Consider the following 24,908-nt stretch of genomic DNA (forward strand, 5'->3'; position numbering starts at 1 on the left):
AAAATGAACAATGACTATTATAATTTCAAAACATGTTTTAGGTCATATCAAATAAACTATTATGATTAAGTTTACATTTTTATGCAAGCCTTATTGTGCATTTATTGATTAGATAATGGCAATGTGGCAGTACTTATATTACAAAAGAATAGAATGAAGCTAAGAGAAAATAAACTGTTTCCATTAAAATCTTTTTAACAATACCTTCAGAGCAGCAGCCATTGTCATCAGTTTGGCATGTGTGGCATGAACATCTTCTGGCGACAGGAACTGCAGAGACTTAAACCTGATGAGATGTGCAAAATGTGTTTCTCCTCTGTGGAGTCATAATGCTTCAGCAGGTCTTGGTGGATGGTGGTCTTAATCTCTCTGATGAGTGGGGAGTCTTCTGTGATGCTGGTTGTGTCGCTCAAAAGCTGGGCATGGAGCGGAGCAATGATGGAAATTGTTGGGCTCTTTTCTTCACACATTATCTTCGTTGCCACCAGCATTGACTTGAGGGCTTGCACAATCTGTTCAGCATTTGAGATGTCGGTTTCATTCAGGGTGCAGACGTCAGTTGTGCCCTTTCTTACCTTGATAAAAGAACACAAGACAGAGTGGAATTTTCATTAAAAAACATGAATTTGACGTACACTTTGAATCTTTATTAGACATTATACAATTTGATTGTAACCTAAATCTACTAAAACTCACCTTCTCTACAAAAACAGATCATAAAGCTTGAAATAATAGACAATGATCAAATTTCAAAATGTCATTTATTCACAATCACATTTGTTATTCTACAACCTAATCTAAATTTCATTTAAAGGATAAGTTCTGGCATCTACGCGTATCTAGACACCTACATCTGGATATCTATGTCTATATGTCTAGGCGGTAGTGTGACGAGAGCTACGGAAGCCGCAGTGTTGTTTTGTGTGTGTGTTTTTTCGACTGCCGATCCTAACGCATGTTTCTGATATCTGCTCTTGGAATAAACATCCTCACACTGCCAGACGCCTCTGGACTGAAAGCTTTGTTCACGGCTGCCGCGCGCATGCACAATACGGCTCATTGTTTCCGGGGCAACCTGAGGCTATACGGTGCTTTTTTTTGCCAGTGTAGTGTAAAATGGACAAATATCTGTCGGATGAAGATTTTGTGTACGAGAACTTTGAATGATTTTCTCTTTAGCAGGGTTTCCCCCAGAAAACTTGCTAAGCCTGGTGGTTGGACTGAGAAGCCCACCGTGTTTATGAAAAAAAAAAAAAAAGTTACAAGTTGACAGAAATTTTGAAATTATGACTACTTTGTGTTATTGTCAGCATTTATTAACATTACTTAAATGCAGAGTCTTACAGAAAGCCACAATCTTAAAATAAAGTTTTAACAAACACAAAAAATAAAATTAAAATAAATATCAATGTTTTCAATTAAGTTAAATCCTAGTGAATCTTAAAACAAGCCTTTGCTGTTCACATTAAAAGGTAAAATAAATTAACAGAAATAAAAAAAAAAGTGCAAACACGATCAAGGTGTAAACACAGGGCACTCAGAGGCTGAAGAGGTTGGACTGTGTGACCTCGTATACTTTTTGAATGAAAAACTAAAGAAACATTACTGAAAAATTATTAGATTGCTTACAGTTAATAATATTCTTATGTTCTTCAAGTATTTGTTGTTTATATGGAGTTCACAGCAGCGCATAAGTCCAGCAGTACCTCCTTCAGTCCAGCAGAGGGCGCAGTGTTACTGTTAGATGTATAGTGCAGTGTGAAGAAAGTGGAAAAACAATGTGTATGAATGGAATCTCCCAGAATGATGAAGCATGTTGTTCGTGGCTGCTTCATTAAACAGAAGCACCGCAGTGCCACCGTTTGGACAGTAAGGGCGAATCCCAATTCTCTGCTTAATCCTCAATCTTACTCCTCATTCCTCAAAATGCGCGCTCCCGTGAAGTTAAGTGTTGTCCCATTCCTAAACAAGTTGAGGAAAGGAGCGAGACTAAGGAGCGTTATCTCCCTTAATTTTGAGATTCTACCAGACCTACCTTGGAGTTAAGGATAATCCAGAATGCTTGTTAAATAGTTCGTTTTGCTGTTATTTTGTTAATAAAAAATCTTGTATATTACTTTGGGAGTAATTGTATTAAGTTTCTATCACAGATAATATTTACAAAGGCTGTTAGAAAGAAATCAAGAAAATTCATTTGAATGCATTTATTAACAAGGTCACACATGCAAAATGTTAAACATTTCTAATGCAGGGCGCATTACTTACAGTTATAAAGGACGTTGTTATGGATCATTGACCTAATTATTACAAAATTATTGCGGAGAGAGAGAAAAAAAAAAAAACAACGCTCCACGCGTGTGCGCTCTCTCTCTCCTTCGGACGGTCCAAAGAAGCGTCGCGCTAGCCCCTAGCACCCTCCCGACGGTCCGAACCCCCCCCCCCCAAAGCTTTTTTCCTGCAGGAAACACTGCACTTCCAGCTTTCTTCTACCCTCTTGCGCAGTGCTGCCCCCTGTGGTCCAAGGACGTAACTGTCTTTAAGGGTTGTCCCATTTCCAAGTGACATTACATTCCTTAACACTTGTTTTTAGGAGGCACTTAATTTGAGATTGAGGATCAAGGTTGAGGAGTGAGGATTAAGCAGAGAATTGGGATTGGGCCTAAATCGTTTTGAGGATAGAACACGAACCATTTTGGATTAAATCAGCTAGTTTTTGATGTTTACCAACGCGACTCGCAGAAGCAGAAACACTTCGGCTTCCGTAGCTGTCATGGAGGAGAGGCTGAGCGGACCATGATGAAATATTGGTGAAACTAATGAGTTTTTGGACGATTAAAGCCGTTTTGCTAGCGGTGCTAGCATAGCCAGTCTGCTCACAGTATATGGATGTGCGCCGCTCGATTTTGGATCTAACTTTCTTCCGAAGCACTGTTTGGATCAGAAAAGCCTTCTGAGTGAGTATATTGTTGTTCTTCATTCCATAAACAACGTGAAAACTATTTAAACCGAACTTATCCTTTGATATAATCTGGCATACACACAAAACAGATGAACACACAAATATTTTAAAACAGTTTTGGCTTCATCAGTTGTATATATATGTATATTTGGAAAAGCAACTTACCTCAGGAGATAAGAGGGCGGTGCCGGCTGCTGCTCCAGAAACCTGACCAGCATCTCGTAGGCGCTGTTCCACCGCACCGCAACATCTGTAATCAGTTTATGTTGCGGTAGTTCAAGCAACCTTTGGTTTTTCTTCAGTGCGTCGGCAGCTGTGGTGCTTCTATGGAAGAATGTAGAAATCCTGCGGACCCTCGCAACAAGTCGAGAAACAGCCGTGACTTTCAAGGCATGCTGTGAGGCGAGATTCAGTACATGTGCGAAGCACCGAACATGTTGATATCCAGTCAGCTCAACAGCAACAGTCATGTTGGATGCGTTGTCTGTAACAACCACTGGATCTTTCCCGGTAAGCTTCCACTCCACCGTGGCCTTCCGTATGACTTCGGCAATGTTAGCACCGGTGTGAGACTCAGGCATCACCCGGGTCTGGAGAACGTAGGACTGCAGTTTCCACTCGTGAATAAAATGAGCAGTGATTGTCACGAAGGACTCTGTGGCTCTGGAAGTCCAGCCGTCGCACGTAAGTGCGACCCTTTGAGCAGACTGAAGTGCATCTTCCACTTTTGCTCTTGTTTCAGCATATAATGCAGGAATAGCTTTCTCAGTGAAGTATTTCCGAGAAGGAATGTCATATCTCGGTTCCAGTGTTTGCAGCATCTGACGGAAACCTTCATTTTCGACTACGCTGTATGGTCTGAGGTCTTTACAAATAAAATAAGCAATGGACTTGGTAATACTTGCAGCCCGCGGTGACGAGGACATAAGCTTTGCTTTGAGGATGGCACTGATCGTAGGCTGGCTTGTAGAAGTGTTAGCATTCTCACTGTTAGCCGTCTTCTCCACCACAACGAGATCGGGATGATGACGAACCAGGTGGCTTTGCATGTTCGTTGTGTTGCCTGTATATTTTACTTTCGCAAAGCAGTTCTTGCAGATGGCGAACTCTTTATCAAGTGTTGTTCCTGTGTCGCTTTGGTAAAAGCCAAAGTGGGTCCACACTTTAGATTTGAAGTTTGATGGTGCATCTTTCACGCACTTTTCTCTGCCGCTTGAATTTCCCCCGCTTTGCGCCATTTTCATCGTCTCCTCCTTCTTCTTCTTCGTCCTCTTCAGAGTCTGATTTCCGGTAGCGTCACCCGCCAGAATACAAAACACTTCTCATTCAAGCGGCATTATTTTGAAGTTTGAAAAAAAAGCAGCAGGGTTTTGTAAAATAATCAGTTTAGAATGTGTTCACGTTTACTACACATAAGTGAAAATACAGTATTTAAATATCGATACCTGGCGCTTGTGTATCGATGACGTGGCGTTAGGCGAAATCTCGCGATATGTCGTAATATCGATATTTTGGCACACCCCTAATCATAACTATAATAAATACCTCTCTAGAAAATGGCTATGTGCCACAGTCATTTAAATTCGCAGTAATCAAACCACTGCTGAAAAAACCTAATCTCGATCCTGATATTCTAGCTAACTACAGACCGATATCAAATCTGCCTTTTATTTCAAAAGTCCTGGAAAAAGTCGTGGTTAAACAGCTTTACCGCCACCTACAGGACAATAGTTTATTTGAGAAATTTCAGTCAGGATATAGAGCTTATCACAGCACTGAGACTGCGTTAGTTAAAGTCACTAATGACTTGCTATTGGCGGCTGACGCAGGTCTAGTCTCAGTCCTTGTTCTCCTAGACCTCAGTGCAGCTTTTGATACAATCGACCACAATATTCTCCTGCAGAGGTTAGAATGTGAGGTCGGCATCAGAGGAAAAGCCCTCTGCTGGTTCAAATCCTATTTATCTAATAGGTACCAATTTGTTCACGTTAACCAACAGTCCTCACCGTGCTCCCAGGTCAGTTATGGGGTTCCTCAAGGGTCCGTGCTCGGGCCAATTTTATTTCTGTTATATATGCTTCCTTTAGGGAACATAATTAGAAGTCACGATATCAATTTTCATTGCTATGCAGATGACACACAACTGTATTTATCTATGAAACCTGATCAAACGAATCAAATAGACAGACTCAGTGACTGTATCAGAGAAATTAAAACCTGGATGACTACGAACTATCTCCGTCTGAATCCTGGCAAAACAGAGGTCATTATACTAGGCCCCCATAAACTGAGAGAGTGTCTATCCAAACAGATTATTACCTTAGATAACGTCAGTGTATCCTCCTCCTCTACTGTGAGGAACCTCGGGGTCTTATTTGATCAGGATATCTCCTTTAAAGCACACATCAACCTGGCTTGTAAAACAGCATATTTCCACTTGCGCAACATAGCTAAAATAAGAAACATTCTACCTAGAAGCGATGCAGAAAAACTCATCCATGCATTTGTTTCTACTAGACTGGACTACTGCAACTCCCTTCTTGCAGCCTGCCCAAAAAGTGCATTAAAAAACTTTCAGTTGGTTCAAAATGCGGCCGCCAGATTATTAACTGGAACTAGAAGACGTGAACACATTACTCCCGTTCTAAAATCTCTTCACTGGCTTCCTGTCGAGTTTAGAGTTAGATTTAAAATCCTTCTCCTCACTTACAACATCCTAAATGGGATGGCTCCAACCTATCTCCAAGATGCTTTAACGCATTATCAACCAATCAGAGCACTCCGCTCTCAAAATGCAGGGTTACTGGTGACTCCTAGAGTCTCTAAATGGACACTAGGTGGAAGAGCCTTTAGCTATCAGGCACCGTTTTTATGGAACCAGCTTCCAAGTGGTGTCAAAGAGGCAGACACAGTCTCCACATTTAAGGTTAGGCTCAAGACGTTTCTCTTCGATGCAGCCTATGATCAGGTCAGCTAGGGACTCTAAACTAAACTAAACTAAACTAAACCAAACCAAACCAAACCAAACTAAAGTAAACCAAACTAAACTACAGTAAACCTAACCAAACCAAACTAAACCAGACTAAATTAAACTAAACTAAACTAAACTAAACCAAACCAAACCAAACCAAACTAAACTAAACTAAACTAAACTAAACTAAACTAAACTAAACTAAACCAAACTAAATTAAACTAAACTAAACTATCTAAACTATACTAACTAAATACTAGTTTAAATACTAAACTATTCACTAAGCTGCCCTAGGAGCTAGAATGCTGTGGGAAGTACGGTGCACTGAGCCCTATCCTCTAATGTCTGAATGTTATTCCCTTTAGTCCGTTCATTGCTTTTCCCCTGCTGTCCCCCCCTTCGAGGGGGAGTCTTCTCCAGTTTCAGTTGCTGACTCCACTATTACGAAGGCCTATGAACAAGCTCCGTCCGGACCGGGAGGACACTCCTGTCGGTCCTGCCCGTGGACTGGCTTCGGTTCTACTGCTGGGATCCGTGGTTCCTGTGCTGGACCGTCCAACGGACTGTCCTCAACATTGTCCTAGGCTTTACTTCTTGTTGTCTCATGCTAGCTGTTGCCAAAGCTGTCCGTCCCTGGGAGAGGGATCCCTCCATACTGTGGTTCTCCCCAAGATTTCTTCTTTTCCCACTGGGTTTTTGGAGTTTTTCTTGCTGGATGTGAGGGTCTAAGGTGGTGGTTGCTTCGTTTTGTCTCGTTACTGTAAATTTGACATATTAACATTATGCTTATTCACTGTTTTTACTTTTACCGACCAATGTAACATCTTGAAGCCTCTGAGGCAGCTGTTGTTGTGATACTGGGCTATACAAAAATACATTGATTGATTGAAATTGATAAATAAATTTTTATATTGCTTTATGCTAATATTATATTGTAGTATGGAACCAGACTGACACATTTAAGCTCTGTTGAAAAATGATACATACGTTGGAAACGAACGGAAACTCCGGACACCAGCTTTAAACATGCAGCAAACCTGTTTTTGCCATGTTAATCGGAGCCTAAAGTGTCCATGGTCCCTTGTTTTGTTTGGAAAGATGGCCGTCCAGGAAGTGACGCCGCGCCACGCTGGAGAATGACTGAGTTTACTGGTGATGATGTGAGGATAGTTGACAGTCTGCAAACTAATGTTAGCTGTTCCCAACACAAGCTTCTGCATGCTCATACTGACTTTAGTAGCCTGTAACTTACAATCCTAACCCATCAGACCGTGGACAGTAAACACCATCTGAATGACTGCAGATCACTCAGACTCAAACACAGATCGGCTTACAACAGAGACAGGCATTACAACCTTTCTTTGACCCCTTTTTCTTGTGGGATGCTTGTTAAGATGACAGTCCTCTGACAGTCCATGTTGTAGCTTTTCTTCTTTTACTGCAGTGTTTCCAATCATTCACCAACCATGTGTACACACATATAATTGTGTAGCAGCTTTTCCAGGCAAGCTGTGGGATTCATCAGCTTGGACTTGAACACTGCAACATGTGAACATTTAACTGCAGGCTGGAGCACACACAAAATGTGGAGGTAGAACAGTGAAACTACAAACAGAAACATGGAGTCACAGCAGGTCAAACGCAGCATCTGTCCTCTGATTGCTTTAATTAAAAATGATCCATTAATAATTTCATCTGGACAGAAACAGATGTTTAGTATGTGTGGTGGAAGGCTGTGAAAGCAGGTGACAGCTGGTTAAAATGTTTGTTAAATCCTCAGACGTTCTGAGGAACACTGAGCTCTGCAGGGAAGAGTTTTCAGAGCAGCTGATCTGTCAGCTGGGAGCACCGAGCGGCTGCTCAGGAGCAACAGGAGCTCATCCATTGATTGATCTGTTCCAGGATTTGACTGAAACATGGATAAAAGCCTTATAAGAATTTCAGATGGACATAGTAATTGTTAGTCCAGTGGCAGAATTGATGAGGAGATTGAGGTTCCGTTCCTAACTGGGATATATTCATGTTATATATTCATATAAATACTTGGGTGTTCACACCTATAAATACTTGGGTGTGCACCTTGACCACAAACTGGACTGGTCGGAGCAGCTCGGGCCCTGTATAAGAAAGGACAGAGCAGGCTGTTTTTCCTGAGGAGACTTAAATCCTTTGACGTGTGTGGTGACATGCTGTACATTTTCTACCAGTCTGTTGTGGCAAGTGCTGTTTTCTTTGGGGTTGTCTGTTGGGGCGGCAGTATGACAAAAAGAGACAGCAGTCGGCTGGACAGACTGATCAGGAGGTGTGTGTCTGTGATGGGGAGGAAGGTGGACTCTGTTGGAGCAGTCTTGGAGAGGAGGATGAGGCTCTAATGCAGAGTATCTTGAGGAACTCCAAACATCCACTGCACGACACAGTTGCAGCTCAAAAAAGTGAGCGGAGCAACAGGCTCCTGTCACTGCGCTGCAGAACTGAGGCTTCAAGAGGTCGTTCATCCCCTCAGCAATCAGGCTGTATAACAGATGTGCCTGAGCCAAACCAAGTACAATCTGAGCACTTGTATTTATTGTACTGTTATTTATTTGCATGTGTATGATCTGTGTGCTGCTGGACACCGGAATTTCTCCCTTGGGAGATTAATAAAGTTTTTATCTATCTATTTTTATCTATCTATCTATCTATCTATGTTCATTATTTGGCAAAAGCAATTATTTATGGATTTCTGCCACTTGTTGGAACTGCAGTGGGACCAGAGACAAGAGGACACGAAGCTCAGGAGCTCCTCCCACTGCTGTCCACTACGGGACTTGTCCGCCGTTGCTGTGTCCTGACCCAGCATTAACTGCTGCTTCCCTGGTCAGGCTCCATTTCTCCTGGTTTCCCCAACATCCAGGGTACCAGAGCACCTTCTGCTTTCACCTGCTGACAGGAGGCACGTTTCCATGGCTCCGTACGATCGGATTGTAGGCGGAGCGGGTTGTAAATGTGTCATGTAAACAGGACAGGATCCACTTCACTTGGAGCCGATTGTATTTCGGATCCGACTGTACGAGGTGGTCTACACCGATCCACAATCCGCTCTGTATCTCATATAAACGCCGCCTGACAGCGGAGCGGATTAAACGGGGAATATTTGTTCCGTGCATGCGTTCCCTCGTACGTATTGACGTGACGACGTGCACAGTAAACGGGAAGCAGGACAGACAAAAACAAGCAGAAGAACTCGACGGTGGCTGAAAAACACTTTTTAAATAAAAATCCCGAGAGAAAAAACACTGGAGAGGAGAGAAGGAAGCAAATCGTGCAGCAGCGAGTTGTTCAAAGAGCTAAGATGAGCGGTCGCTCATAGCAGACTATGAGTGACCGCCCGGCCGGTGTTATGGATTAACTGGTTCCCGTGTTAATGAATGACGGCGGAATTCTGTGTAAATACATGCTGGAAACTGCAGATGTTAAAGGTGTAATACAACATTTTGATTTCCGGGTGGATCACCTAAATAACTGGTGGGTCTGTTTGTCAATCATTCTGACGAGCTGCTTTCGTAAGGCGGTTCTCCGTGCTTGCGCCCAATCAGCTTCTCCCTTTTGCGCATTCAGAGTGTTTATGTAGCCGTGAGCTTCTGAGCTAGTACTGACCGATGGCCAGTCTGATATAATGAAACTGTAACTGTTTTGGAAAAAAAAGCTTTAGTTATGAGCGAGGCGGATCGCAGAAACTGTAAACAGAGCCGTGCACGCCGGAGAAGAGGAGATCGCGCTCGTACACTTCCGCGTTTTCTGGGAGAAGCAGGAGAGCCGGGCGATGGTCTGGAGCATGGCGTTGTTCAAAAAGTGAGTAACAGACGTGGGGCTTCGTCTTTTCGAGAAAATCGTGTATTAGACTTTTAAAGTAAGACTCACAAGAACACTTTAAACATAAATTTACTAGGGGTGCAACAATACATGTATTTGTATTGAACCATTAGGGTCCGGGCCGTTCGGTTCGGCACAGGGCTGTGCACGGGTGAGTTCACGGGCCAAAGTTTTTTGTTTTTTTTCCCAGCTCACGGGCAAATGTTGCGTGTGTTTACGTTCTTTGAAACCTTTGACCTTTGAAAAGTGAGTCTGTGAAGCGAACAGGCTGCAACTCTGTCTGAAGAAACTCAGAGAAAAGCTGGAGGACGGAGAGAGCAGACTCTGTCAGGAGGAGGAGAAGGTCTAATCGCTCGGCGCCGCCCCGAGATTCAGGAACTGAACAAAAAAGGCTAAATAAACTCTGATACTAAATGATAACGTACTGACAATGTATGAGCCTCATTTCCTATAAGTAATCTGAAATAAAGGAGCAGATAAACAGTCTAGAGAGCCGGAAAAGCGTCTCGAGGATGCGTGGATCAGTGTGCTTGCATGGAACGAACACAGCTGAGCCCAAATGTAGCAGGAGAGAAGAGCGTTGGCGTCGGTGATGTGCCGCAAAGACACAGACAGGCGGACATGGGAAGAATGGACAACAACAAGAACATTTAGGTTTTGCATTTTGTTCCCTACTGTATCGAAACCGAACCGAACCGTGACCTCAGAACCGAGGTACGTATTGAACCCAGATTTCTGTGTCTCGTTACACCCATAAAATTTACTCTAACTATAGAAAACTGACATTCGCTATAACGACTACAGGTTTCAGTCATCTGCTGGTCACAAGTTAACACGGACACCAGTTAATTTGAAACATCGGCATGCGGAGCAGACCCCCGGTGCTCGACACCGAGACACGGCGCTGAACGGGACGGTGCTCCGGCCGGGAGGAGCTCTCTGAGCAGCGTCTCATGGAGATGTTGGGACATTATTGATCAGATAAACTCTCTGCTGGGCTCTGAGGACGGCCGCTGCAGAGAGAAGACCTGGAGGTCCTCCAGAGACTCTGTCCTCATGTCACACAACGCTGTATAATCCGCTTCACCAGGACCCTGAAGAACCAGGAACCTGGAGAACCAGGACCCTGAAGAACCAGGACTCTGGAGAACCAGGACCCTGGAGAACCAGGACTCTGGAGAACCAGGACTCTGAAGAACCAGGACTCTGGAGAACCAGGACCCTGGAGAACCAGGACTCTGGAGAACCAGGACTCTGGAGAACCAGGACCCTGAAGAACCAGGACTCTGGAGAACCAGGACCCTGGAGAACCAGGACTCTGGAGAACCAGGACTCTGGAGAACCAGGACCCTGAAGAACCAGGACTCTGGAGAACCAGGACCCTGGAGAACCAGGACTCTGGAGAACCAGGACTCTGGAGAACCAGGACCCTGAAGAACCAGGACACTGGAGAACCAGGACCCTGGAGAACCAGGACCCTGAAGAACCAGGACTCTGGAGAACCAGGATTCATCGTGGATCGCTTTGTCAGCTGTTCATGTATTCACACGTTTAACATGATTGTTTTCAATCGGATTGAAAAAACACCATGTAGACTGGGCCGGTGTTTGAGATGCAGTTCCTCTGTTTCAGCTCGTTGCCATGATTCTGAGAGGAGAGGACAGACCCAGTCTTCATAGAGAGGAGAGGACAGACCCAGTCTTCATAGAGAGGAGAGGACAGACCCGGTCTTCATAGAGAGGAGAGGACAGACCCGGTCTTCATAGAGAGGAGAGTTTATCTGGTTAACTGGAGGCTTTTCTTGGTCACCATGAACCAGCAGGTGGATCCATCTACCCTGCTGTCAGCTCCTGCTCCCACAGGCGTCCACACACACCGGGACGAGGCCCCTGGTCCCCAAAGGCCCCCTGTCCCGGGTCCCAGGCCCCCTGTCCCGGTCCCCAGCCCCCCTTGTCCCAGTCCCCGGCCCCGGCCCCCCTGTCCCGGTCCCCAGCCCCTCTGTCCCGGTCCCAGGCCCTCTGTCCCGGTCCCCGGCCCCCCTGTCCCGGTCCCCAGCCCCCTGTCCCAGGTCCCAGGCCCCCTGTCCCGGTCCCCGGCCCCCCTGTCCCCGTCCCCAGGCCCCCTGTCCCGGTCCCAGGCCCTCTGTCCCGGTCCCCAGCCCCCCTGTCCCCGTCCCCAGCCCCCTGTCCCGGTCCCAGGCCCTCTGTCCCGGTCCCCAGCCCCCCTGTCCCCGTCCCCAGCCCCCTGTCCCGGGTCCCAGGCCCCCTGTCCAGGTCCCCAGCCCCCCTTGTCCCAGTCCCCGGCCCCCCTGTCCCCGTCCCCAGCCCCCTGTCCCGGGTCCCAGGCCCCCTGTCCCGGTCCCAGGCCCTCTGTCCCGGTCCCCAGCCCCCCTGTCCCCGTCCCCAGCCCCCTGTCCCGGTCCCAGGCCCTCTGTCCCGGTCCCCAGCCCCCCTGTCCCCGTCCCCAGCCCCCTGTCCCGGGTCACAGGCCCCCTGTCCAGGTCCCCAGCCCCCCTTGTCCCAGTCCCCGGCCCCCCTGTCCCCGTCCCCAGCCCCCTGTCCCAGGCCCAGGCCCTCTGTCCCGGTCCCCAGCCCCCCTGTCCCCGTCCCCAGCCCCCTGTCCCGGGTCCCAGGCCCCCTGTCCAGGTCCCCAGCCCCCCTTGTCCCAGTCCCCGGCCCCCCTGTCCCGGTCCCCGGCCCCCCTGTCCTGCATGTTCTAGATGTGTCCTCCTTCAGCAGGCTCTCAGAGCTCGAAGACCAGCAGATGATTTGAATCAGGTGATGGAAGAAGGAAACATGTAAAGCATGCTGGACAGGGAGGACCGAGGACCAGGACTGGAACACACTGTCACTCTCTCATTTACTCATTTACACACACACACACACACACACACACACCTGTATCTATTAGTACGACCCTGTTTTGTTTTTCATTCTCTTGTGAATAGTTTCGGAGTCTGGTCACGTGCACGGCCGACAGGGCGCTCATCAAATCCAGAATGCTGCGCTGCTTCAGTGGCGACCTCGGGAACTCACATCTGATTGGCTCTGGAACCAGGAAGTGTGACGTCTGGCCCCACCCACCAAGGTTGTTCCACCCCGGAACTCTTATTTTGAAAGGAAAGACTTGACCGAGACGTTTACTGATGGAGACGACGGACTGTTTAAAGGGAAGGTTTCTTCATGGGAATGATTTTTAGAGTTTTTATCGTAAGTTTCTTACTTATTGCACCTTTAAAGAAATGGAAACAAGGGTGAACTGATCTTATTGATTTGACATTTTCCTTTTAAATGTATTGAGTTGATTCTGACTGTTGAAAGACATAATCTTTCTAAGAAGTTAAATGTAACAGGATATTGTGGTGTTTGTCGACAGGCATGTCTTTTCCTCACTTGGACATTTATGAATTCAGGCACAACATATTTACAGGCAATGAGCCTGCAGTTCCATGAAGCAGCACACCGTCAGCTCAGGACCAGGTCCAGAAAGAATCCATCACTGCTCATGTGCAGCTTTCAAATCAAGTCAAACGTTATTTCTAGAGCACTTTTCAGATGAATGAAAACAACACAAAGTGCTTCACAGCATCTAAAACTTAAAGCTGCATGAAAAAGGAAGCCCGTCGCCCATCAATATATAAAACAATAAAACCCTTAGATCGGTGCTGCACCGCTGACATCCTGACCCAGAGTGACCCTTTCAATGATCACACTCATATCTGGAGGAAGAATTCACTGAGAGAGATTCAGTGAAATTGTTCGACGGATTTCATTTTATCGGTTGAATTCGATTCGTTCGTTTTTCTGACAAATGAAAGCGAGGTCATGAACCAGTCAGTCGAATGATAACAAGACGCTGTCAGGATGCGTCTTCTGGATGTTTCCCTGAGAGGCTGAGCGGAGGACGGGCCTCGGTCTGGATCCAGATCTCTGTCTGCATTCCATTTGTCACGCTGAGAGGACTGAGGTTTAATCCTGGAGATGACAGCAGCGGGCCGTGCTCGGCTGAGCAGGGCTCACACTGCTCCACAGCGGGGGGGGGGGGGGCTCGAATACTGCTTCACAGTGACATGGGGGGACGGGGGAGTCGGGGGAACGGAGGGGGACGGGGGTATGGGGGACGGCTCGAGGGGGACAGGGGAGTTGGGGGGGCACAGAGGAGCACAGAAGGGACGGTGGGGGACACGGGGGGACAGAGGACCTGGACGTCCTCAGACTGCCAGCGAGCATCACTGCTGAGGTCCCCGCTGTTTTCTTTCTTCTTTAGAAAACGGAGCTTTTTGCAGAGAAACTTCAGAGTTTCTACCTTCATCTCACTTTTTCAACCAGAAAATCATCAATAAAGAATATTTAATGTCAGCAAAAGAGCAGAAAGGGCAGAGGTCACACAGCGAGCTTTCAACGTGATTATCTCTCCTTTTGCACGTTTTTCACCTTGAGGAAAGAATTTTAACCTCACTGATAAAATCAGTTCAGCTGAATGCTGCTGTTTGAAACGGTTTCTCTTTCACTCCTCTAAGCGGCAGGAGTCCTGAGAAGGTTTTCCTCTGTTAACGTCTGACAGCTGAACGAGCCAACCCGTCCTCTCCTCATCATCCTCATGACGCATTTAACCTGCTGTGTGTGTGTGTGTGTGTGTGTGTGTGTGTGTGTGTGTGTGTGTGTGTGTGTGTGTGTGTGTGTGTGTGTGTGTGTGTGTCACCTGGTTGTTCTTGCACAGATCGGCCCACATGCTCGTGCCGTCTCCTCCGCGCATCAGGACGTGGTAGGTGAAGAAGTAGATCCCCGGGATGGAGCAGGTGAACTTCCCGGTGGTGGGGTCGTAGTGGTTTCCCAGATTCGTCACTACGTCGTCGAACTTGAGCATCTCGTAGCCCTCGTGCTGCTTCTTCAGCCCTGCGTAAAAGGCGATCTTTGGCACGGTGCTGTACGTCGCTGCGCTGATGGCGCCGGCGGCTGCGCTCGGTCCCGGAGGTCCCGGTAAACCTGGTCTGCCGGGTTCGCCTTTCTCTCCGGGTGGCCCGGCCGGACCGGGAGGTCCCGGTTCCCCCGGAGGTCCCCTCGGCCCGGCCTTCCCCGGACGGCCCGGTTCGCCTTTGGCGCCCTGGATGAAAGTGGGCAGAGACTGCACGAGGCTGTTGTCCCGGACCGGCTCCGCGGACGCGGTGCTCGTGGGGGACTTGGTGCCGTACGGGTCGCAGACCATCCTGCAGGTGCCCAGCATCTCGTAGTGCGCGGAGGTTCCCGCGGAGCTCACCAGAACCGGGATGAGGATGACCAGAACCAGGACCATCACGACCCCCAGGACCCCTGCGGCCACTAGCCGCTTCCTGCCCACCAGCCGCGTGAGCGCGGGGCGATCCGCCGGTCTGCCTTTAGGAGCAATCTTGATGTTTGGGGGGGGCGCGCGCAGAGAAAACCGGTAGCAGAGCTACACTTCAGGCGGTTTCACCAACTTTTGAAGCAGCCCCTCCCTCCCCCTGTCTCTCTGGGCTCTGATCAGGTTCAGCAAAAACCTCTGCGCTCCACAGGATCTGGACTCTTCAGGTGATCTGGACTCTTCAGGTGATCTGGACTCTTCAGGTGATCTGGACTCGTCAGGTGATCTGGACTCTCTGGACTCAGCATGTCTGAAGCTTCTCACCACATCCTGACCTCCCAGAAGAAAGCAGGACGAGTGAAGACAGAGGAGGGTGAAGAGCAACTCATCCCGGCTGGGGGGGGAGAGAGAGAGAGAGAGAATCAGAGAGAGAGAGAGAGAAAATCAGAGAGAGAGAGGAGAGAGAGAGGCAGGGATAGAGAGAGAGAGAGAGAATCAGAGAGAGGAGGGAGAGAGAGAGAGAGAGAGAGAGGATAGATAGATAGATAGATAGATAGATAGATAGATAGATAGACAAGGACTCATTCAGTATTTTGTTTAGCTGCATTTCGAGTTGAGCATTTGATTTATATTTCAGGAAAGAATTCCATCTTTCTTCAGTCCACTGGCAGTTTGTGATCTTTTTCCTTGTTTTTTCAAATCACATAAATAAGCACAAAGCTCAGTGTGTGTTTTTCTCATTGGACTTTCTGTTCAGAAATGAATATTCATAAACAAAACAGTTGTAGTGTTTTGTTTTCGTTTTAAATTCCTAAAATTAAAATGCTGTGTTTTTTTCTTCGTCACTGCAAGAAGCACTGACTATATAAAAGATGAAGATGAAAAGAGGAACCATGGCTCCAAAAGTGAAGACATCTGTCAGAGAGTGTGTTTCAGGGTGCTTCAATTCGGAATTGGTTTATTCTGAATGAAGTAATTCAGATTTATATTCCTGATCTTGGTGTTTACATGGGAAAAACAGAAAGCCGGGTCTGTGCAGCGTTCAGATTGGATGGGGCGGCCGTGATGTACTGACGTCTCCAGGAAGTAAACACCGTTTTTCTCATCTTTTTTTCTGGATCAACTTTGATGCTGCAGCTTTGAAAATTTAAACCTAATTCTGAATAAAGTTTTCAGTTGTTTTCAGTTGTTTAAAAGTCCCATGTAAAACCACGGAGTGCCAGTGTCCGCCAGGTGCTCCTCCATAGACTCCAAAGACTCCAAAGACTCCATAGACTCCATAAATTCCATAAACTACAAAGACTCCTTAAACTCCAAAGACTCCATAGACTCCAAAGACTCCAAAGACTCCATAAACTACAACGACTCCAAAGACTCCATAAACTACGACTCCAAACACTCCATAAACTACGAAGACTCCATAGGCTCCAAAGACTCCATAGACTCCAAAGACTCCATAAACTCCAAAGACTCCATAGACTCCAAAGACTCCATAGACTCCAAAGACTCCATAGACTCCAAAGACTCAATAAACTACAAAGACTCCAAAGACTCCATAGACTCCAAAGACTCCATAGACTCCAAAGACTCAATAAATTATATAGGCTCCAAAGACTACATAAACTCCAAAGACTCCATAGACTTCAAAGACTCCATAAACTCCAAAGACTCCATAAACTCCAAAGAATCCAAAGACTCAATAAAATACAAAGACTCAAAAGACTCCATAAACTCCAAAGACTCAATGCACTCCATAAACTCCAAAGACCCCAAAGACTCCATAAACTCCAAAGACTCTAAAGACTCCATAGATTCCATAAACTCCAAAGACTCCATAGACTCCAAAGACTCTAAAGACTCCATAGATTCCATAAACTACAAAGACTCCTGTGGAGGGGGGCGTGGTTTGCTCTAGGCTGCAAGAGAGAGGGAGGTGGGGAAGCGGCTCAGGGAGTGAGTGCAGCAGGTGTGGACGGTTGATTGATGACTGTCTTGGCTGATAGAAGTAGGGGCTGGAGCAGCGCGTGCGGGGAGGAGCAGAGCTGCGTTGACGGCAGCAGAAGCTGGAGGAAGCCAGCACACGCAAGCCTGGAAAGGCTGGACAAGAACCGACCAGGACAAGAACCGCACGGTGTGGTGGCGGCTAGGGAAGCCCACCGGACTGAGCTGTGGGTATTGGGCCCACTAACGCGCAATAATGGACATCTGAACTCACTGGCTGTGGAGTCGCCTTTGTCTAGCCAACCCGCGGTGGCACTTGCTGCTACATTGGCGCCCAACGTGGGGCTAGACAAAATCAGGTGAGATGTCCGACCTGCAGCCGGTCCAACCAGTGGCCCTCCTGGCTCAGATGGTGGAGAAATTAGCGATGATGCAGCGGGAGCAGGCGGTCATCAACCAGCAGCAGCTGGGGGCCCTCCATGACCACGCCGACAGACAGACACGGGTGCTGGAGAAGGTACTGGCCCAGCGCGGTCCAGCGCCGCTCCCCCTCACTGACCTTTCCCAGCACAAGATGGGTCCAGAAGACGATCCACTAGCCTTTTTGGATATGTTTGAAGAGACGGCAGGGACGTGCGGCTGGCTGGCGGTGGAGTGGGCTGTGCGGCTGCTCCCCCTGCTGTCAGGAGAAGCCCAGACTGCAGCACTCAGGCTACCGGCATCCACAAGAGGTTATCCGGAGGTGCGGAGGGCCATCCTGGATAGGATGGGCCATTCACCGGAGGACCACCGACGCAGATTCCAGAGCATTAAGCTGGGCCCGGGGGATCGGCCCTTCGCGTATGCCCAGCAGCTGAAGGATGCGGCTTCTCGGTGGCTGCAGCCAGGAGAGTCCGCCGGGGAGAAGCGCATGCTGGAGCAGGTCGTGGTGGAGCAGTTCATGGAGGGGCTCCCTGCCAGGACGTCCGAGTGGGTGCAGTGCCACCGCCCATGGAACATCAAGGCAGCTGTCGCCCTGGCTGAGGATCATCTGGCTGTCTACTCAGGGTCCCCGGCAGCCGAGTAACAGACCCCAGCGCCCGCCCGTCCAACCCCTGCGCCCCGGAAAAACCCCCCGCCTGCTCCCCATCGCATTAACACACCGGCTGGGGAGGCGCCACGGGTCCCGGCTGCTACAGGCGCGGGATCCCTCCTGCAGGGGGCCGCTCAGACGCCGGGGCAGGAGTGTTGGAGGTGCGGACGACCCGGACACCTCCGTAACAAGTGTCCGCTCATGGAGGTCGGTCAGGTGATTCGGGTCGCTGGCTCTCCAACACCCTCCCCCGGTCCAGGGGCGACATACAGCATTCCGGTAAGGATTCAGGGGGGTATACATCAGGCGCTTGTGGATTCGGGCTGTCAGCAGTCCATGATCCACCAGGACCTGGTTCGTCCCGGGGTTTTGGTGGGGGCATCATGGGTGGATATTCGGTGCATGCACAGGGATGTTCACAGGTACCCCGTTGTGCCAGTGCAAATTAGACACAGGGGTAAAACGCATAGAGTAAAGGCCGCGGTTAGCTCCCGCCTCACACACCCCATGATTCTGGGTACCGATTGGCTGGGGTTTCACAGGTTAATTGGGGTGTGCTCACGACGAGTTAAGATGTGCCATATGTGTGCCGTGTTCAGTGGTGACGCGAGGTCGTCCGACGCTGTTCACAGGGAGGGGGAATCAGCAGGGCCTTCCTCTGAGGCCCCGCAGGTTCCCGAGCTGCACTCCATGGAAGATTTTCCACTGGAACAGTCTTGTGATGATACTCTACGCTCTGCCTTCGACCAAGTGATAAAGATTGATGGTCACATGGTGTGCCCTGACGCGGCACAAACATATCCCTATTTTTCATTGATCAGAGATAGGTTGTACAGAGTGAGTCGTGACACTCGGACGGGTGAGGATACCACCCAGTTGTTGGTGCCGAGGAGCCGTCGGGAAAGCCTTTTCCAGGCGGCGCATTACAATCCGATGGCTGGTCACATGGGGTATGACAAAACACTCAACTGGATAATGGCCCGCTTCTACTGGCCTGGTATTCGGGGTGATGTACAGCGTTGGTGTGCCTCTTGCCCTGAATGTCAGTTCGTTAACCATCCCGCCATTCCAAAGGCACCTTTGTGCCCTTTTCCATTAATTGAGGTCCCATTCGAATGGATTGGCATGGACCTCATCGGGCCATTTCCCCGGAGTACTCGGGGATATCGCTTTGTGCTGGTTCTAGTGGACTACGCAATGCGATATCCCGAAGCAGTGCCGTTGCGCACCATCTCTGCAAAGAGTGTGGCGCAGGCCCTGTTTCAGGTCATCTCCCGAGTTGGAATCCCGAAAGAGATTCTAACTGACCAGGGCACTTCTTTCATGTCACGGACACTGAGGGAACTGTATGGATTACTGGGCATCAAGTCTGTTTGGACAAGCGTGTACCACCCGCAAACCGACGGCCTCGTCGAGCGTCTGAATAGGACTCTGAAGTCCATGATCCGTAAGTTCATCCACGATGATTGTCGTAATTGGGATAAATGGCTTGACCCTCTGTTGTTTGCAGTGCGGGAGGTGCCCCAGGCCTCCACGGGATTTTCCCCCTTCGAACTGCTGTTTGGCAGGAAACCTCGGGGAGTCTTGGACCTGGTTAAGGAAAACTGGGAGGAGGGTCCGAGCCCCAGCAAGAGCGAAGTTCAATACGTCCTGGACCTGAGAGCAAAACTCCACACACTTGGTCGGTTGTCACGGGAGAATTTGCTCAAGGCCCAGGAGCGTCAACAACGGCTGTACAACAGAGGGGCTAAGCTGAGACAATTTTCACCGGGAGACAAAGTGCTTGTATTACTCCCCTCATCCAACTCCAAGTTACTCGCCAGGTGGCAAGGATCGTTTGTGGTCACACGGCGAGTGGGGGAGGTTGACTATGAAGTGGAGCGCACTGATAGGGGAGGAGCAACACAGATTTACCACCTCAACCTCCTTAAGGCATGGAGGGAGGTGGAGTCCGTGGCTCTGGTGACAGCGGTTCATGAGAGAGATGAGCTGGGGCCTGAGGTTCCAAATTCCACCGTTCCGGCCTCGCTCCCTTGTGATGACCATCTCTCGCCGTCCCAGAGAGCGGACGTTGCCGCATTGCAAAAGCAATTTTCTGATGTGTTCTCTCCCCTCCCAGGACGTACAAACCTCATAGAACACCACATCGAGACTCTCCCCGGTGCGACTGTACGTTCACGTCTGTACCGACTGCCTGAACATAAAAGAAAAGTTGTTCGGCGAGAATTAGAGGCTATGTTGGAGATGGGAGTAATAGAAGAGTCCAACAGTGCCTGGTGTAGTCCCATTGTTCTGGTGGTGAAGAAGGATGGGACTGTACGCTTCTGTGTGGACTACCGCAAGGTGAATGATGTGTCACGATTTGATGCCTACCCAATGCCCCGGGTCGACGAACTCCTGGACCGGCTGGGCACTGCTCGCTTTTTCACGACACTGGACTTGACTAAAGGCTACTGGCAGATTCCTTTGTCGCCAGAGTCCCGGGAGAAATCGGCTTTCTCCACTCCGTACGGGTTGTACCAATTTGTCACACTTTGGTTCGGGTTGTTCGGGGCCCCAGCCACGTTCCAACGTCTCATGGACCGGGTCCTACGCCCGCATGCCGCATATGCTGCCGCCTATTTGGATGATGTCATCATCCACAGTGATAGCTGGGCGGAGCATGTGCGGCAGGTGTCTGCAGTACTCCGGTCGCTGAGACAGGCGGGGCTTACGGCCAACCCGAAGAAGTGTGCAGTTGGACGGAGAGAGGTACGGTACCTGGGGCACCTCTTGGGCAGTGGGCAGGTGCGTCCACAGATAGACAAGACAGTCGCAATTGCAGCTTGCCCACGGCCCAAGTCCAAAAAGGAAGTGAGGCAGTTCTTGGGGCTGGCTGGGTACTATTGGCGATTCGTCCCTGGCTTCGTGGACTTGGTCAGCCCCCTGACTGACCTGACCCGAAAGAGTGCCTCAGATCCGGTCCAGTGGACGGAGCAGTGCCAGATGGCGTTTGAGCCGGTGAAACAGGCCCTCTGTGGGAAGCCGCTTCTCTACATGCCTGACTTTTCTCTCTCTTTCATCCTGCAGACCGATGCTTCCGACAGGGGTGTGGGGGCGGCGCTGTCCCAGCGGGTACGGGGCTTCGACTGCCCGATCCTTTACATCAGCCGGAAGCTCTCTGAGAGGGAGTCGCGGTACAGCACCATAGAAAAGGAGTGTCTGGCCATCCGGTGGGTGGTCGGGGCGCTTCGCTACTACCTGCTGGGACAGGCCTTCACCCTCTGTTCGGACCATGCCCCGCTCCAGTGGCTCCACCGCATGAAGGACACCAACGCCCAGATCACTCGGTGGTATCTGGCTTTGCAGCCCTTTAAGTTCGAGGTGGTCCACAGGCTGGGGACACAGATGGCAGTGGCCAATTTCCTCTCTCGCCCTCCGGGGGTGGGGGGGGGGGTGGTGGAGTAGGCTCGGCCGGGTGTCTCCCCGGCCTCAGTCAGGCGGTGGGGGTGTGTGGAGGGGGCCGTGGTTTGCTCTAGGCTGCAGGAGAGAGGGAGGTGGGGAAGCGGCTCAGGGAGTGAGTGCAGCAGGTGTGGGTGATTGATTGATGACTGTGTTGGCTGCTAGAAGTAGGGGCTGGAGCGGCGCGTGCGGGGACGAGCAGAGCTGCGTTGACGGCAGCAGAAGCTGGAGGAAGCCAGCACACGCAAGCCTGGAAAGGCTGGACAAGAACCGACCAGGACAAGAACCGCACGGTGTGGCGGTGGCTAGGGAAGCCCGCCGGACTGAGGTGTGGGTATTGGGGCCCACTAACGCGCAATAATGGACATCTGAACTCACTGGCTGTGGAGTCGCCTGTGTCTAGCCAACCCGCGGTGGCACTTGCTGCTACAACTCCATAACCTCCAAAGACTCCAAATTCTCCAAAGACTCCATATACTCCAAAAACTCCATGGACTCCAAAGACTTCAAAGTAGGGGTGTAACAAGACACAAAAATCTCGGTTCGATACGTACGTCGGTTCTGAGGTCACGGTTCGGTTGGGTTTCGATACAGTACGGGAACAAAATGCTAAACCTAAATTTTCTTGTTGTTGTCCATGCTTCCCATGTCTGTGTGTCTGTGTCCGCTGTGCAGCACACCACCGATGCCAACGCTCTTCTCTCCTGCTACATTTGGGCTCAGCTGTGTACGTTCCATGCAGACGACATTACGTCCCAGGGACCAATGCGCCACGCAGACACCTGAAGTGTGGATGAGGCTGCTAGCAGTAGCAACCATGGCTGCAGGTGTAGCTGCACATGCTAGCCGCAGAACGTAAACACACGCAACATTCGCCCGTGAGCCGGGGGTAAAAAAAAAAAAAAAAAAAGCTTTGGCCCGTGAACTCACCCGTGCACAGCCCTGTACCGAACCGAAATGCCCGTACTGACAGGGTTCAATACAAATACATGTATTGTTACACCCCTACTCCAAAGACTCCATAAACTCCAACGACTCCATAGAGTCCAACGACTCCTTAAACTCTAATGACTCTAAAGACTCCAGTTCCAAATGCAACATCCATGAAACTGAATCAGCTGAATTTCCACAGCTCAGGTTTTGTTTTGTTTTTTTTGTCCATTGCATTTCATGGTCCAGATGATGCATCTGAACATAAACTAATCTTGATTCCCCCTCAACTACGACCACAGATCAGGGAGGGAGAACCCCACAGGAGGAGGAGAACCCCACAGTGGTGGTGACATGAAGATGGAAGAACACTGCCGTGATGAGGAAGAGGCACCGTGTCCCTCAGAGGTCAGACATGAGGACAGAGACTTAAGGCCTCAGTTTGCTTCCCCATCACCTTGACGTCGTTCCTACGACGTCTATGCTGCGCCCTATTTCGGGGCTTCGCTAGTGCTTGACGCGCACCTCCCAAAAATCCTGACTTCGCGTCGTGGCGACGCGTGGTGACGTGAACGTCGAGGGCTGTGATTGGTCCGCTTTCGCATTGTAGAATAGAATAGAACATAGAACATAGAATGAAGTGGAACTCACCCTGAATGCTTTTCTGATCCGAACAGTACTTCGGGAGAAATTTAGATCCAAAATTGAGCAGCGCACATCCCTATACTGTTAGCAGACGGGGCTATGTGTAGAGCCGCTCCTGAAACGGCTTTAATCGTCCAAAAATTCATTAGTTTCACCAATATTTCATATTGGTCCGCTCAGCCTCTCCTCCACCACAGCCCGGTGTCGCCAGATATGTCATATATGCAGATATATGTTCGGTAAGTGTAGCGTGTCTATAGATCTATGTCTATAGATCTATGTCTATAGATCTATGTCTAGGTAAAGCCGGAGCTACGGAAGCCGCATTGTTGTTGTGACTGCCGATTGCGAAACAAAGATACCGCCACGCCGCCTAGTGGCTTTGCGGTGAAATTGCAGAGGAGGGTGTTCCCTTGACGCAGAAGCAAGATATGTTCAGTGGCGGCGTAGGGTTTCCGGTGAAGAAACGACGTCACTGCGACGGGGAAGCATACTGAGGCCTTGAGTCTCTGAGCTCCAGGCTGGAAACTGTTTCTGCAGAGCCAGGAGTGAAATAACATGACATCAATGGACAGTTTGCTGAAAGACATAATGAGGAGACATTGCTCAAACTTCTTCAAATTAATGCAAATATTCATGTTTGCTTGAATATGAATAAAAGGGGAAGGTAGAGTATTTCGTGTTTTTGGGCCCTCTAGCACAGATCAGATCAAATGAATGAACCTCAAAATACTCTTTGACATGTTTCTGTGCTTTAACAGTCGGATGACGATTGTTTTTACTGGTTGTTATGTTGTATGATGGGTTCAGATGTAATCCAGTTTGTCTCTTTCCTCCCTTTCATCCTCTGGACGTATCCCAGTCCAGGTGTGAGCAGGCTTTAACTTGGCTTCCAAAATACACGAGGCTTGTGGAGCTGCAGGTTGAGGTGGAGAACGTGGTGTGATAAAGACATTGTTTAAAAATAAAAGAATGCTAGAACGCCAGGAACATGACCCCCCCCCCAGAGGCACCAGGAACATGACCCCCCCTCCAGACGGGGGCTCCAGGAACATGACCCCCCCCTCCAGACGGGGGCACCAGGAACATGACCCCCCCCCTCCAGACGGGGGCACCAGGAACATGACCTCCCCCCACCCCTCTCCAGAGGCACCAGGAACATGACCCCCCTCCAGATGGGGGCACCAGGAACATGACCCCCCCCCCCCCCCCCCCCCCCAGAGGCACCAGGAACATGACCCCCCTTCAGACGGGGGCACCAGGAACATGACCCCCCCCCCCCCCCCCCCCCCCCCCCCCAGAGGCACCAGGAACATGACCCCCCTTCAGACGGGGGCACCAGGAACATGACCCCCCTCCAGACGGGGGCTCCAGGAACATGACCCCCCTCCAGACGGGGGCACCAGGAACATGACCCCCCCCTCACTGAGTCCAGCTGGATAACCGAAAGAGTTCAGTTTTTTTCTTTGTTTACTAAGTGACAATAAAAAGATTGTGTGGCTGAAAAAGAATTGTCTGCTTGTTGAGAGTTCTAAACTTACAGGATATTTAGAAAATGATCGCAGAAATGAGTTTTGAACAAAGCCTTCTCCCGGCTGGATCTCAGCACAGAGCGGCCATGACTGTGTATGAATGCCGGTAAAATCAAAGCCAGCCGGCCTTCTTCGTCTTCATTAGTCCTCAAACAGCCACTTCTGGCCCGGCCCTGAGAATGAGCTGAAGGTAACGCACAATCATTAGATCGGCATTTCACTCAATATCAGTACGGTGAATGATGA

At 49.5% G+C, this 24,908-nt stretch overlaps 1 protein-coding gene across 1 annotated transcript in view; it reads right to left on the reverse strand.

Annotated features, from left to right (window-relative positions):
* Positions 1 to 15,098, reverse strand: part of c1ql3a (complement component 1, q subcomponent-like 3a) — a 42,368-nt gene extending 27,270 nt beyond the window's left edge. The window contains exon 1 of the mRNA XM_030087573.1: positions 14,484 to 15,098. Within this exon, the coding sequence (XP_029943433.1) occupies positions 14,484 to 15,074 (591 nt within the window). The 5' untranslated portion in view covers positions 15,075 to 15,098. The remainder of the gene's footprint in view (positions 1 to 14,483) is intronic.
* Between the last annotated feature and the right edge of the window lie 9,810 nt (positions 15,099 to 24,908).

Source organism: Salarias fasciatus, unplaced genomic scaffold (assembly GCF_902148845.1).
Source record: "Salarias fasciatus unplaced genomic scaffold, fSalaFa1.1, whole genome shotgun sequence".
Classification (NCBI taxonomy): domain Eukaryota; kingdom Metazoa; phylum Chordata; class Actinopteri; order Blenniiformes; family Blenniidae; genus Salarias; species Salarias fasciatus.